The sequence below is a fragment of the Lampetra fluviatilis genome, chromosome 38 (assembly GCF_964198595.1).
Source record: "Lampetra fluviatilis chromosome 38, kcLamFluv1.1, whole genome shotgun sequence".
NCBI classification, from domain to species: Eukaryota; Metazoa; Chordata; class Hyperoartia; order Petromyzontiformes; family Petromyzontidae; genus Lampetra; species Lampetra fluviatilis.
Window position 1 is genome coordinate 4929579 of NC_136312.1, and position 15662 is coordinate 4945240.

The 15662-nt window shown below is 55.0% G+C and overlaps 1 protein-coding gene across 1 annotated transcript in view; it reads left to right on the top strand.

Moving 5' to 3' along the window:
* Positions 1-2237: 2237 nt before the first annotated feature.
* The window catches only part of LOC144945591 (uncharacterized), a 29100-nt gene continuing 15675 nt past the window's right edge, over positions 2238-15662 (top strand). The window contains exons 1-12 of the mRNA XM_078874081.1: positions 2238-2473; positions 4523-4650; positions 5083-5174; positions 6302-6475; positions 7549-7660; positions 9378-9633; positions 10300-10359; positions 11179-11268; positions 11703-11799; positions 12140-12469; positions 14069-14221; positions 14786-14909. Coding sequence (XP_078730207.1) covers positions 4570-4650; positions 5083-5174; positions 6302-6475; positions 7549-7660; positions 9378-9633; positions 10300-10359; positions 11179-11268; positions 11703-11799; positions 12140-12469; positions 14069-14221; positions 14786-14909 — 1569 coding nt within the window. The 5' untranslated portion in view covers positions 2238-2473; positions 4523-4569. The remainder of the gene's footprint in view (positions 2474-4522; positions 4651-5082; positions 5175-6301; positions 6476-7548; positions 7661-9377; positions 9634-10299; positions 10360-11178; positions 11269-11702; positions 11800-12139; positions 12470-14068; positions 14222-14785; positions 14910-15662) is intronic.

Genomic DNA, 15662 nt, shown 5'->3' on the forward strand with positions numbered 1-15662 from the left:
CGCCCTCCAGCAACAACGGAGGGCAGAGGAGCGACGCTCACAACAACGAGCGGAGAGCCGGGCGGCTAAAATGCAACAAGTTGGCACAGTAGGGGGTACAGCTGATGCATCTACCAGTCATCTCAGTCAGCCGACCCATAGCACTTGGGTCTGTCCCGATACCTCCTGCCAGCGAGCCTTCGTCACTTCGCGTGGCCTCAAAGTGCATCTGTCCTGGCACAGACGCCGTGGGGATGTCACCGCCACTTCGTGGCCATTCACCCACCACCAGTGTGTCGTCACATTGGTGGACAATCATTACCCAGCGCCAGGGTTGATTCACCCACCACCAGTGTGTCGTCACATTGGTGGACAATCATTACCCAGCGCCAGGGTTGATGCACCACAGCACCAGTGTGTCGTCACATTGGTGGACAATCATTACCCAGCGCCAGGGTTGATGCACCACACCACCAGTGTGTCGTCACATTGGTGGACAATCATTACCCAGCGCCAGGGTTGATGCACCACACCACCAGTGTGTCGTCACATTGGTGGACAATCTTTACCCAGCGCCAGGGTTGATGCACCACACCACCAGTGTCGTCACATTGGTGGACAATCATTATCTAGCGCCAGGGTTGATGCACCACACCACCAGTGTGTCGTCACATTGGTGGACAATCATTACCCAGCGCCAGGGTTTATGCACCATACCACCAGTGTGTCGTCACATTGGTGGACAATCATTACCCAGCGCCAGGGTTGATGCACCACACCACCAGTGCGTCGTCACATTGGTGGACAATCATTACCCAGCGCCAGGGTTGATGCACCACACCACCAGTGTGTCGTCACATTGGTGGACAATCCAAAGATGCAATCTAAATGCTGGCACGTTGTGGAGCCAGCGGTATCCCACGTGGTGCAGCAACACGTGTGGCGTGCATGACGGCGCGACCACTCACCATGGCCGCTCTCGACACGGAGTACCGAGCATTGAGAATGCACCGCATAAATCACTACTTACAAAAAAACAGGTTGGTTAAAGTCTCCCATAGACTCCAATGTTAAAGTCTCCCATAGACTCCAATGTGAAAGTCTCCCATAGACTCCAATGGTAAAGTATCCCATAGACGCCAATGTTAAAGTCTCCCATAGACTCCAATGTGAAAGTCTCCCATAGACTCCAATGTTAAAGTCTCCCATAGACTCCAATGTGAAAGTCTCCCATAGACTCTCCAATGGTAAAGTATCCCATAGACGCCAATGTTAAAGTCTCCCATAGACTCCAATGTTAAAGTCTCCCATAGACGCCAATGTTAAAGTCTCCCATAGACTCCAATTTTAAAGTCTCCATAGACTCCAATGTTAAAGTCTCCCATAGATTACAATGATAAAGTCTCTACCCATAGACTCCAATGTTAAAGTCTCCCATAGACTCCAATGTTAAAGTCTCCCATAGACTCCAATGTTGAAGCATAGCTGTCAACCCATATGGTTTACCCCCGTATTCTTGTACAGGTAAATTGAGATTGCAGGTGCATACGGCATACAGCCGTTTCAATAGGGCAAAACAACTATGTTTTTTGTCTATTTGTTTGTGTTTTTCTCTTGCGATGGGACTTTGTAGGATGAACGTTGAGATTTATAAGGGCACCAATAAGGTCTGAATTGGTCTGTAATCAGGTAGGGCACTGAAAAGGGGGTTGACGTGTGTGCTTTTGCCATCATGCAATAATGTCATCAAGCAGCGTTTGTTAAGGCAAACAAAGTCTGGACCGGTTTGGATATCCAGGCTGTTCGTCGGCAGAGCCAGGCTTGTCTAAGTTTAAACACGCACGCCTCACTATTAAGCATTCACTTCAGGCGGAGTTGTCCAGGGCTGAGCTCCGAAAAATATTTAGTTTTCTCCCCCAGCTATTCGGGGTGGGAGCGAGTGGGGTATGGTTAAGGGTGGGGGTGGTGGTTTGGGAGGGGGTGTTAAAAAAAGAAACATTCCGCAGATTACTTAGACAACTCATGATGAAGTAACCGATTACTCTCATACTCGTTTGAGTCAATGAAATCGGTGAAAAAAAATCATGGCACAGCAGCCGAGCTGGAGTTTCTCCAACGAGCGCGCCGTGGTTATTCCGCGCCGTGAAGGAGAGCGAGCGAGAGCGAGAGAACGAGACAGAGGGGGCATTTTTTTTGTTGCACAGCGCTAACTTCTCCGAGTTCATTGCGGCGAGATGTATCCTGGCAACGTGCGTTTACCGACGCCCCGTTGACTCCCACGAAGAACGCACACACGCGCACGCACGCACGCACAGGCCGGACTGCCAGGGTCTCTCTGTCTCCCTCCCCACCATCACCGCCAACTAACTAACCCCCCCCCCCCCATTCGTCTTCCTTCTGCCGCGTGTGCGTTTCTCGTGGCGGGACGGCGCTGGCAATGTGTTGTGGGGGGGCTCCACGTCGCGATTGAAACGCCCCAAGGCTCGAGGACACGGTAGGAGGTTTATTTGATGTGTGGAGTCTCTGTTCGGTGGGATTCGATCGGTGGTAATAGACGGCACGCTCTAACCACCCTGGTGTTGTAATTAATTCTGGGGGGCTGGGGGGGTAGGAGGTTCTTTCCGTAAATTATAAACGAATTAACTCACCGATTTACTGCGCCAACAAAAGCGAACGAACGCGAGATTGGACGGCAATGAGTTATCGGTCGCCGAGTGCTGGAGTCACGGTTTTTTGACACCGGACAGAGGAGTTTTCAAACTCTTCAACACCACCACCACCACCATCATCGTAACGACCATCATCATACCTCTCATCATCATAACTCTCATCATCATAACTAACATCATCATCATTGGTGGGGCGCTGGGTAAAGAGTGAGATCACATCACTTGTAATTAATTGTCTTGATCTGTTTGCGTGCCATGTTGATTGTCGTGCATCGGTGTGCAGCGCCATTGACAGATGCGGACGATCTGTGCCGCTGTTAGATCTGTTCACGACTCTAAACGTCGGGTCCTGTTGTCCATCCGCTGCTGGATGACGATGGCGCCCCGCTTGCGCGCCGTATTGGGCCGTGAGCGTAGTTTCAACCATACCTCCCACACTGGATAGGGCCGAGTTGCCGTAAGGAGGAGGAGGGGGGGGGTGGCCGCGTAGACGCGCACACAACGCGGTTCAGATGTCACCGTCCTTGGCTGCCCGCTGACGCTTGCCGCCGGGTTCACAAATGCTCAGCGCGTCAACCGCTGCACCACCGCTCCAACTGTTGAACAGCAACGGAACGCCCAACGCACACTCCGTGTCAACGTGGGCTCTGTGTGTGCGCGCGTGTGTGTACCGTGGCGTACGTCACGTCTTCGCTGTCTGCACGTAGCTCCCTGTGTTAAACTAAACACATTCATTTTATATTCTTGGTTCTTTCGGTAAATTCACGTAGAAGGGAAACAATAAAATTATATAAATATTAAACAATACAAATTTCTCACGACGTTTCGACTGCAACACAAGCAATCATCATCAGGTGTGAAATCCACAGCAATTTTCTTGCTGTGGATTTCGCACCTGATGATGATTGCTTGTGTTGCAGTCGAAACGTCGTGATAATTTTTTATTGTTTTATATTTATATTATTTTATTGTTTCCCTTCTACGTGACTTTATCGAAAAAACCCAGAATATGAATCCCTGCAGTCACGAAAGCTATAAATCAAAACATTAATTTTACTTTACCAGGTAAGGTGCCCGCTGAGCTGCGTAGCTCATTTTTTCCCCCCCTAAGCGACCCTGGCTATCCATGAATGATAGCCCAACGAAACCCGTCTCGTCGTCATCGCGTGGGCATTGAGAGCGGCCGAATACTCTAAATGCGTGATGTTGATTATAAATGTTGAGGGGGGAAACCGGAGGACCCGGAGAAAAATCCACGCGATCACAGGGAGAGAGACACGCAAACACCAAATATACAGCAGCAGGCGTCAAGGTCTGGATCGAACCCACGACTTCCTGCACACCATGCGAGGTAGTTAACATCTCTTAGCCACCGTGATGGTGATGAGAGAGAGACACGCAAACTCCAAATATACAGCAGCAGGCGTCAGGGTCGGGATAGAACCCACGACCTCCTGCGTACCTGGCGAGGTAGTTAACATCTCCTAGCCACCGTGGCGCTCCTTGTACGACCCCCGCGCCTCCCAATAGATCCGCGTGTCGCTCCGTGTGTCCCCGCATCTTAATGCTCACGGGGTGACCAATAAGGTCTGAATGGGTCTGTAACAAGGTAGGGTGCTGATAAGGGGTTGACAGGTGTGTAGTGGTGAGTGTACTCGTGAGTGTCGTGGTGGTTATTGTCTATTTGTGTTTCTCCCCCTTGTGATGGGACTTTGTAGGATGAACGTCGAGATGTATAAGAGACACGGGGTGACCAGTAAGGTCTGAGTTGCTCTATACGAGGGGATCTTTGTCTTTTATTCAGGGCTGCAGTGCACGCTTCGTAAGTCTCCGCATCTCACCTCGTGTCCCCATGTGTCTCTCCGTGCGTTCAGGCTGAGCGTACCTACGGGGGGCGGGGGGAGGGTGCCGAGCGACGACGATGGAAGCCCCCGAGTGGACCCTGCCCGACGTGGACAGCGTGATGCCTGTGCTGGACGATTTCCCCTTCTTCTTCCACCAGGTGCCCTCTCCTTCCTCCTCCTCGTCTCTCTTGCCCATGGGCAAGGTTCTTGGCTCGAGTTCCATTCATCCTCTCCGCAATCCCTTCTTCCGTTCCGTCACATCGCCGGGTGGTGACGGTGCCCACGCTACGCGTGTCTCCTCTCTCAGCCCGTGATCGCGCGCATTTTTCTCGGGGTCCTCCCGGTTTTCCCCTCTCGAATCAACAACTAGCTGTGCGTTTAGAGTATTCGGACGCTATACATTTCCACGTGATGCACCGCTCCCATTGCGGAGTCCCAACATTGAGATTGGTTCTCGTTGAACGATCCAGGCCGCGCCACCGCCAATACAAACACGAGACAAACGCAACGTCAAAACGACGCAGGCTGGAGCGAGTGTTTAACTGCCCGGCGCGGTCTGACTGAGCCCTCTCCTTCTCGTCTACCCGCAGCGTGGAGTTCCCCGGGTCCCCGGCCAGGTGTATCGGGTCCCCGCACGAGCGCAGGGGGTCCCTGTCAGCCCCCGGGGTGCGCCAGCCAACAGGTAACATCGCGACGGTGCCAGGGGTGCAGCCGCTGCTGTTGTTGTTGTGTCGGTGTGATTTAGGTTGAGATCTTATTGTCGGCACAGGTAAAAACCCAGTGGGCAATATTTTTTTTATTATTAAAAGCTTTTATTTAACTCACTCTGTCTGTTGTTGATATCCTCAAATCTTGCAACTCAATTTTAACCCACTTCCCAATGTGGTATCGACTGCAAACTTGGAATACTGATGTCATACTGATGACAATACTATATTCTATCATAAAAAAACATATGTAAAAACATTATTTTTCATGTTATGTTTCGGCTTGGGTCTAATTGTCCACGGTCAACTGACGTTGGCTGTAAATCACCACAGCCCCTTATGTTATGGCAAGCTTCGGGGCCACTTCCTGGAGTCGTGGAGTGCTTCCATTACTAGTACGGTGCATTTCATTAAAGCGTGTTTTTTAAAAACTTTTTAAAAATATTACTTTTTTATTGAACAAGAGCCCAGTACGACGCACGAGGGGGGGGGGTAGAGATATTCCGTGGACAAGCACGAGGCCCAGGTGCCCACGGCAAAAAAATGCTTCGATGCGACGGGGACTTGGTTACACCGTGAATATTCTCCCCGTGTGTCGCGTGGATTTTTCTCCGCGTCCTCCGGGTTTTTTTCCAACCCTCCGCAATTTAGGAATGGACGCGTGCGTTCAGGGCATTTGGCCGCTTGTGAATTTCCCCGCGATGACGATGAGCCCCTTCGTTGAGCTATCTTTCTGTGGGCAGGTCGCTTCTGACAATAACATCTACGGAGCTCGGTGGGGGCCTTATCCGGTTTCGTTTCGGTCACGATTTCAAAAACGGGCCCGGTTTCGTCCAAGAATCTGACGTCGCCGCCGAGAAGAGCGGTGGGGGGGGGCACTGCGGTTACATCGATCAGCAGGTCAACGTGCGGTGGGGTAGAGTGTGGCTATGTGAGTAGTCTAAAAAGTGTGGACCAAATGCCCTCCAGAGTTCTCTCTCGCTAGCGGAAACTCTTCCAGCCAGCAGTGGCGCGAGCAAGCAATTGCGGGGCTGCACCTTCACCCACGCCCGGCATCTGCACACCCCCCCCACCCCCCGCGACTCCTCTACTCCTTTCTCAGCCAGGGTCCGGGCCTCAGGGCCCCTGGGCAGCAGCGGAGACCTGGGCAGCCGGAGGGCAGCCCCAGGGAGGAGGGGAGCCACGGCGGCCCGCGGGAGTCCCCCACGGAGGAGCAGCAGCTGGGGGCCGAGGAGCGGTTCGGCTTCTTCTCGCTGCAGGACGCGCAAGTCAAGAGGTGCCGAGCGACTCGGAGCGTTGCCCACGATCGCCCGTCAACCGCGGGGGGCGGCGCGCTCACGCCACCGGCTCTTCCTCCTCCTCCTCGCGCCGGCCTTCATAGCTGCTATTCTTAGGTTTTTTCGGTAAAGTCACGTAGGTAAAACATTAAAATTAATAAAAGTAAAATAAAATAAAAATCACGACGTTTCGGAGGCAATAACAAGCTTCCGTCTTCAGGTGGAACCGTCACAGCCACGACAGCTGTATCAAGTAAATGAGAGATTGCAAGAGCTACCACTCCGTTTATATATAATGGTTGGAGAGGGGGGAAGGGCCAAGTACGGCACACTTTTTATTCATATGGTAAGGTGAGGCTTAAGAGGGTGAGCCTTTGTTATGGAGAGGTACGGTTTGTGACTAAACCTGGCCTACATAACAATAGTGTGAAAAAAGATGAAACAACTAAACATGGTAAAACAAGCCTGGCTGTCTATCAATAACCTGTAATAGTTGTCTGTCAAATAAGATTGGCCAAATAAGTGTAGTTAAAATCTAGAATTCATAGCTGCTCGCTATCAGCACTTGCGTCCAAAAAGGCTGTGTGGCTAAGCGTGGATGTATGTGTTTCTTATAGGTGTGGATTTACGCGTTAAATATCAGTGCGTTTGTGTAAATGCGTAGGTGTGCGTATGCATGCATGTACGTGTACATGCATGCACGTGGGGAGCGATAGAGTAGCGGTTAGCGCGCTGCGGCGCTATGAACCCAGTGATACGAGTTCGATTCCCGCTCACGGCAAACACCAGTGACGATTATCTGAACCGGTCCCGGGCCTCCCCTAGGTCGACTCAGCCTCAAATGAGTACCTTGTGCAGTGTGTAAACATCGCCACTAGGGAGACAAAGGCGGTCGGGCGTGGTGCTGGCCACCCACCGCCTCGTGTACCGTTCCGGCCTTCATAGGTGCTCGCTAACAGCACTTGCCCCTACAGTCTGTTAAGGCTATAGGGGGATCTTTGTACGTGTATGAGGAGCGGTGGCGCTAACCACTGCGCCACCGCTCCTCCGTCGTCCTTTGCGCGCTCTGTAGACCCCTCGGCGATGGGTGGAGGGGCCCGACGCCGGAACGCGTGCGGCTCCTGCTGCTCGAGCTGGGCCTGGTGCTGGACTCGGTGATGCGCGCCGGCCTCAGCCTCCCCCAGGTGACGCCCGCACACGCCACGTGGGACACGACGGCCCGCACCATCAAGCACGTGATCCACCGATTAGCTATTTGTTCGCAGGACACGAAGTTTTTTATCTTACCAGGTAAGGCGGGGCTGAGCCGATAGAGCGCTGCAGTCCGGCCTGGCCCGAGGTGGTGCTCGACAGCAGCACTTCAGAACATTTATTTTAAATCAGAATATTTATTTAAACTGGAGGGATCCGATAAACTACAAAGCTTACAACAACAAACAATACAAAAACACAAAAGTAGTGCAAAGTACAGGAATTTTTTTTTTAAATCACCCAAACAAATACACCACTAAACCATCCCCATCCTACCAGGCAAAGCCCACTCGAGGTATGAAATTTGTTTTTTACTTGATTACAGCAAGCGTGCTGTGACGGTTCCACCTGAAGACGGAAGTTGTGTTGCCTCCGAAACGTCATGATTTTAATTTAATTTTAATTTTACTTTTATTAATTTCGATTTTTTTACCTTACGTGACTTTACCGAAAAAACCTAAGAATATGAATACTTGCAGTCACGAAAGCTTCAAATCTAGAAAGGTATGAACTTGTTTTTCAGAAGTGAGCTGGCCACAAATGAGGGCTCAATGAAGTGGCTTATCATCATCACGTGGACATTTACAACAGCCAAATACTCGAAAGTTAAGAAATGTTATTGGTTCCACCCCCCCCCCCCTCCACCGCCGACCAGGAACAATACATCTTGGTGATTATTTGTAACCCCCGCGAGAACGAAGATTTGTTCCCAGCGGCGAACATTTGTCCCTCGCTACGGCTTAGCCGTCACCTAGCCGACCACATCACGCTGTCCAACCGTCGCATCCTCTGGATACCCTTGTGCACGTGTGTGCAGCAGAGGTCGCAAACGGGTTTTGATTCCTTACCCGTACCCGGCCGCACCAGGGTCGCAAACGGGTACCCGTACCCGGCCGGGTATCGGGTAGGGTACGGGTATCGGGTACCCGATTGCGACCTCTGGGATGAAGCCATGTTGCAGGCACGGGTGGGTTGATTCTAGGAACTTGAATTGTGAGAAGAGACAAGACCTTGGGAAATGAGTGACAAACGGTTACTCACCAGTGACTCACGGCCTACCCGTACCCGTACCCGGCCGCACCAGGGTCGCAAACGGGTACCCGTACCCGGCCGGGTACGGGTAGCCGGGTATCGGGTAGGGTACGGGTATCGGGTACCCGGTTGCGACCTCTGGTGTGCAGCGGGTAGCGCTACGCAGCGCTATGAACACAGCGACCCGGGTTCGATTCCCGCTCACGGCCAACACCGGTGACGATTATCTGAACCGGTCATGGGCCTCCCCTAGGTCGACTCAGCCTCAAATGAGTACCTGGTGCGGTGTGTAAACATCGCCACTGGGGAGTCAAAGGCGGTCGGGCGTGGTGCTGGCCACCCACCCCCTCGTGTGCCGTTCCGGCCTTCATAGGTGCTCGCTAACAGCACTTGCCCCTACAGTCTGTTAAGGTTACACGGGGGATCTTTGTCTTTGTCCATCTCAAGGAATTTTTTTACCATCATCGAGGTGCATCAGTTCGCATCCGTGTACGACCGTTAATCCCAGTGCCACCGCCGAGCCCAGCCAGCGGACAAATACATTTGCGCACGAGGTGGGAGGGGGGGTGGGGGGCGCCATCGGCAGCGTCGTGACGGCCGCCCGTGATCCCGTTCCAGGGTTTGCGCAACATCATCCAGTGCAGCTGGCCGGAGCTCTCCGCGCTGGCCGCCCCGTCAACCGGCGCCGTCGGCGGCACCGACGGCGACGGTAGTGACGACGGCGGCGGCGGCGGCGGAACACCGGAACCCACCAAGCTCCCCGACGGACGAGCGGAGAAAGCGGCGCCAAAGAACCGGGAGGCGAAGGCGGCGGTGGCGGCTGAGACGGGGAACAGGCACCGGCCGGGGGTGGTGGCGCCGGTGCCACCACGAGGTGCGGTGAGGGGCCCGGGGGTCGTACGTCATTGTCCGTTCGTTGTTGTTGTTGTTATCGTCCTCGTTGTGATTGTCACCGTTCTGTTTCACGTCGACGTCGTCGTCCTCGTCGCTATTGTCATCCTTGCCGATACAATCGTCGTCGCCATGGATGTCTTTGACGTTGTTGTTGTCGTCATCATTAATATCGTCATAGTTGTAATAATTGTCGTCGTTATCGTTCCATCACCCACCCATCATCATCACGATCATCATTTTATCACCCACCCTGTCATCATCATAAGTATTTCCATACATGGGTCATCATCATCAATAATCATCATTATCATCATTCGATCACCCATTCTCCCGTCATCCCAGCGAACTGCCATCGCCGCTACAGCCATCATTATCACCATCAACACATCACGCTCCCATCGCCATCCGTCTTTACCACGCGAATGGCATCACAATCCCATCAGTCGAGTACAGTCGGTCGGTCTGCCGGTGGGTTCCTCGCGGGCGAGGCCCAGGTAAAGCTGACCGGCGGCCCGCTCCCTCGCCACCACCAGCAGCGCCCTGCGTCTCAACCCCTCCGCACCTCCAATCAGCGCGGTGCGAAAGAAGTTCGACTCGTGCACATGCACGGCTCCTCGTGACGCTTGTTCGCTCCCCCCCCCCGCAGGTGACAGGGCCAGGGCCAAGAAGACGGAGGCTTCCAACCCGAGCCCCCGCAGCGACGCAGGCGAGTTCCACGCTCGTCGCTCGTTAACGCCCGTCAGAGGCAGGAGCGACCCCAAGGACACACGGCTCTCGACTTACCGCCCAGATTTTCGCGGCCTCTATTGCGATTCATAATTGTTTTTTTGAGTTTTAGGCCGCTCGGTCCCCGCCCGTAACGATCTGGTCGATATTCTGTCGCCCGCCAAAGCCAAACGAATTAACTTGGTCACGCGGTGTGCAAGCGTTTTAACGACACGCTAAATGTGTGTACGTTGAACTTTTTTCTCACCGTACGTAGCCAACTGCGCTAATCGGAGGTGCGGGGGAAGGACAACAAACTAAACATTAAAAAGGTCCCGGAATGATATGGTCACTGACATAGCCGAAAGATGACATCGTCACGTGAACAAGATCCAGGAAGTCAAAATAACAAATGCGGTAAGTCGTGATAACGCCCCAGATGTCCCGAAGATGGCTCGAGGTGGTTTCATGCCGTTGCTCCAGCTCACGCACCGCTGAGCTGAAGAACAATCCTCGAAACCACAGGGAGGGGATCCTAGATCCGGCGTTTCGCTTGAAACCACGTCGAGCCATCTTCAGGACATCTAGGGCGTTATCACGACTTACTGGATTCGTGACGACGATGTAATTGTTTGGCTGCGTCAGACGGTGGAGGGTCTCATGAAAGCAAAGCAGCCAGATCATTCCGGGACCTTTTAATGTTTGCACCCCCCCCCGCGCACCTCCGATTAGCGCGGTCCAACACACGCGTACGCTATGGACGTACATACCTGCGGTTTGCGCTGCCTTGTGCCGTCGCTCCCCCCCCCCCCCCCACCAGGGGCACAGAGCCGTTCATCGCCATCGCAGCCCGGGCTGCCCGCATCGGTCCTCAGCTTCTCGATGTCGTCCCTCTCGCTGGCGATCCGCGGTAACGCCTCGCACATCGCCACCACCGCCGTCGGTGGCGCCGCTACGCACGTGGCTTTGGAACTTCTTTCGCGCCGCACGTAGCCAGCCGTGCCAACCGGAGATGCCGGGAGGGGAGGGGGGGCAAAAAAATAAACGCAAAAAGGAGTTCTAAACAAATGAGTTTGTCTATCGAGATGATGATTTGAAAGCGCCGTAGCTCCCAGCGGCTTTCCGAATATCGGAAGGGCGTTCCAGACGGCCGCAGAAGCGCACCTGAAAGCGCCGTCCGATGCAGTTGACCATCTTTGTTGTGTGGGGGGCTACCCTGAGAGTGATATACCGCTAACGAGGGTCACATTGGGTGGGCCACAGAGGGACATTTGGGTGGTTGCAGGGCCCAGGCCCGATTCAGAGGGCAGCGTGCGTCCCCATGTGGTCTGTGTGGGAGAGCAGGGCTACTGGACGAAGGGTTCGGAGGTCGCGACGCACAGGCATGGATGGAGCACTGCTCCTGGGCCGCGCGCAGGCTGCAGGCCTCTCTCCGCGTCACGTAGGTGCCGCCAACTGACGCTCTAAAGCCGCATCCCGCACCCGAGCGTTCGGTTGCGTGCAACCTGGGTTGCACGCAACTGAATCCCTGCCAACAGTTGCATGCGAGCAGTTGCTTTACAGGAGAGGTCCAGGCCTGCTTGGCGGATTCGTGGCGACGTTTTTCGCCGCGTGCCGCACATTCGGCAACTGCGGCCCGTTGTCAAAATCGCGCAGGCGGCCGTTTCGTCTCACCATCTCGTCGTCGCGCGACCACCCCGCTCGCGCGCGGACAAAGCGATGGAGCCGCGTGATTCTCACCGCCGTTGTCCTCCTCCTCCTTCACCCCCCCTCCCCCCCAGCGACGCGGAGAGCCACGCACGCGCCAGAGCCGGCGCGTCGCACCCCCTGATCCTGCGCCGCTACGGGGAAGGTGGCGGCGGCGTCGCCGGCGCCGACTCGGCCAAACCGGCCCACCTCCTCGCCGCCCCCCCACTCCCGGCGGCGGCGGCGGGGCCGGCGGGCTGCCGGCCGGCGAGGAGGGCGAGGCCGGCGAGCGGACGCTCGGCGCTGTGTGCCGCTGTGGCGCGAGCCGAGGGGCTGCTTCTCACGGGGGGGGGAGCGGCGGCAGGGGAGGCGGTCGGCGCACAGACGCTGCACTGCCAACTACCGGACGGAAGCGTCGTCGTCTAGTATCCTCCTCGTTGTGGTGGTGGTGGTGAAGTGGTGGCTATGGTGCGGTGATGATTATGATGGTGGTGGTGATTATGGTGGTGGTGGTGAAGTGGTGGCTATGGTGCGGTGATGATTATGGTGGTGGTGGTGGTGGTGGTGATTATGGTGGTGGTGGTGAAGTGGTGGCTATGGTGCGGTGATGATTATGATGGTGGTGGTGATTATGGTGGTGGTGGTGAAGCGGTGGCTATGGTGCGGTGATGATTATGGTGGTGGTGGTGATTATGGTGGTGGTGGTGGTGATTATGGTGGTGGTGGTGAAGTGGTGGCTATGGTGCGGTGATGATTATGGTGGTGGTGATGATGATGTTGGGTTATGAAACTAAACTTATTTACCGGGTAAGGCCCGCTGAGTTATGCAGCTCTTTCACAGAAGCGACCTGGCCACACATGACGCCACCTCAACAGAAGTGGCTTATCACGTGGGAAATTTATAGCAGCCAATTGATGTAATCCAGAGTGTTGGCAGGAAAAATGACAGGAAGAGCAATTTGTTTTTCGAATTCTGTGAAAAAAAAAACAACAATATTTCAAGAGCCGCGATGCACCGTGTGGTGAATACGAGACGGAGGGTCCTTGATAAACGACGTCACGAAGACAGCAGCCCTGAAAGAGCCGCGTGCGCCTCCGAAACACGTGGTATTCATTGTAAATGTGGAAGTAAAAATCCACGTGATCACAGGGAGAACGTGCAAATTACACATATACAGCAGGCGTCAGGATCAGGATTGAACCCACGACCTCCTGCATACCGTAAGTGTGCCACCGCGGCGCACTTACGGTGAGATGTTAAGGGTGGTGTTGTGGTTATGGTGGGGTGGTTATGGTGGGGTGGTGGTAGCGGTGATGGTGGCGATGATGATGTGGCGGTTCCGATGGTGGGATGATAACGGTGGTGATGATGCGGTGATTACCGCAGTGGTGATGATATCTGATGGATGATGATGGTGCTGATGAAGACAGTGATCCATAGATCGTGTAAATATATAAATTTGTCGTTAAACCCGCCACCACCCGACACAGCCAATTAGTAAGGGTTGTCACGTAAACAAAACATGCTAATTCGTGACTAGCACAGCTATCGTTATCACTAAGACAGTGAAGACGATAGCGAGGTGGTTGTCATGTTGGCTGCGATGGTGAGATGATCATACGGGTGGTGATGATTTTGATGAAGAATGTATTGACAATAATAATACGACGACGATGATAACCCCGCTGATGGCTCAATGATATCTGGTGATGATTTACCAGCACGACATAATGACTATGGCGACGATCACGCGAAGACTACGATCACGCGATCACTACGATCACGCGATGACTACACTCCCGTGACTACGATCACGCGACGACTACGATCACGTGACGACTACAATCACGTGATGACTACGATCACGCGACAACGATGATCACGTGACGACTACGATCACGTGATGACTACGATCACGTGACGAGACACGAGCGACGTCGACGTCTCGTCGCCGCGAGCGACTACTTCACCACCCCGCAACCTCCTTGACGGCGGCCGCCAACGCGCCCCCCCCCTCCACCAGCTACCCGTCGGGCCGCGTCGCCGTGGCCCAGGTCCCCGCGGGGCCCCGCGGCGCCGGGGCCCACACGGTCGCCTTCGCGGACGAGGAGCAGCGCCCCGCGCTCCTCGCCACCTTCACCCCCGACGGGCGGGGGTTCGTGTTCCACGCAGCCAGGTGACGCGGCGCGGGGGGCGGGGGGGGGGGCAGGGGAGACCCCACGGGGATTATGGGGGGGGGACCCATGGGGATAGAGGGGACGTGGGGATCCGCGGGCATAGAGGGGACCCCACGGTGATTATGGGGGGGAAATTACGGTGGGGTCCCGTGGGGGGAGATAAAGGGGACACACGGGGATAGAGGGGACATGAGGACACGCGGGGATAGAGGGGACATGGGGACACACGGGGATAGAGGGGACATGGGGACACACGGGGATAGAGGGGACATGGGGACACACGGGGATAGAGGGGACATGGGGACACACGGAGATAGAGGGGACACCGAGGCACAGCAAGACATTGAGACGCGGAGAGACAGGGACACCGGAACACAGGGGGACAGATGGGAACACGAAGTCGTCAGAGCCACGGACTAATCCCCGCTCTGTCGCGTCGCCCACTCTCAGAGGTCAATCTCCCCTTGTGTCGACCCTCACCCTCATCCGTGTGCCACCCTTCATCCACCCGACACCCACGTGCCACCACTCACTCTAACCCGTGTGCCGCCCCTCCCCCTCAGCCCCCAGCGCATGGCCGTGATGATGAACGTCACTGGCGTGGCGCTGTGCGACGCCAAGGGCGGCCCCGTCAGCGCGTGGCGCTGGCCGCGGTCAGGGAGGGCTGAGCGACCCCTCACCGTCCCCGTGAGTGTCCGTGGGTGGGTCGCGTCGAACAAAGCCACGGCAACCGTATGTATGTTGTATGTATGTTGTATGTTGTATGTATGTTGAACTTCGTTCGCGCCGTACGTGGCCAACCGTGCTAATCGGAAGTGCGGGGGAAGGGCAACAAAACTAAACTACAAAAATCAGATGCTTGGGTCTTTCGGTAAAGTCACGTAGATAGGTTCAAAGCAAATAACAAAAAACTACGACGTTTCGATCGCAACACAAGCGGTCGTCTTCAGGAAAAGGGGAGGGGGGGTCCTAAATAAATGAGTTTGTCAACTTAGATGCATAGCTGCCAGTGGCTTCCTAACATCGGAGGAGCGTTCCAGACGGCCGCAGAAGCGCATCAGAGTGCGCGCGACGATGCGGTCACCACCACCGTCTTTGTTCGATGGCGAGCAGCCAAAATCCGCCGCTGCGAGGATGACGGCCGTTGCGAGGTTGCCGCAATGCGGTGACTACACACGTCCAACCGCCCCCGCACCGAGCGTTTCACGGCCCAAATGTTCATGAAAGCTACTCGCAAAAATGGCCTCACCGGGTAAAGACACGGAGGCAACATCGCCCCCCACCACCACCACCCCTCCCCCCTACTGGCAGAACGACACGCGTAGAGACAGCTGCCCACTGGGGGTCCCCCCCGCTTGGCTAGGCTGCGGCGGGGCGACTGAACGGTGGAGACGGGACGCGGCGCGAGGCGCTCAGAGTTGCTGAGGTGCTTGCGCGAGC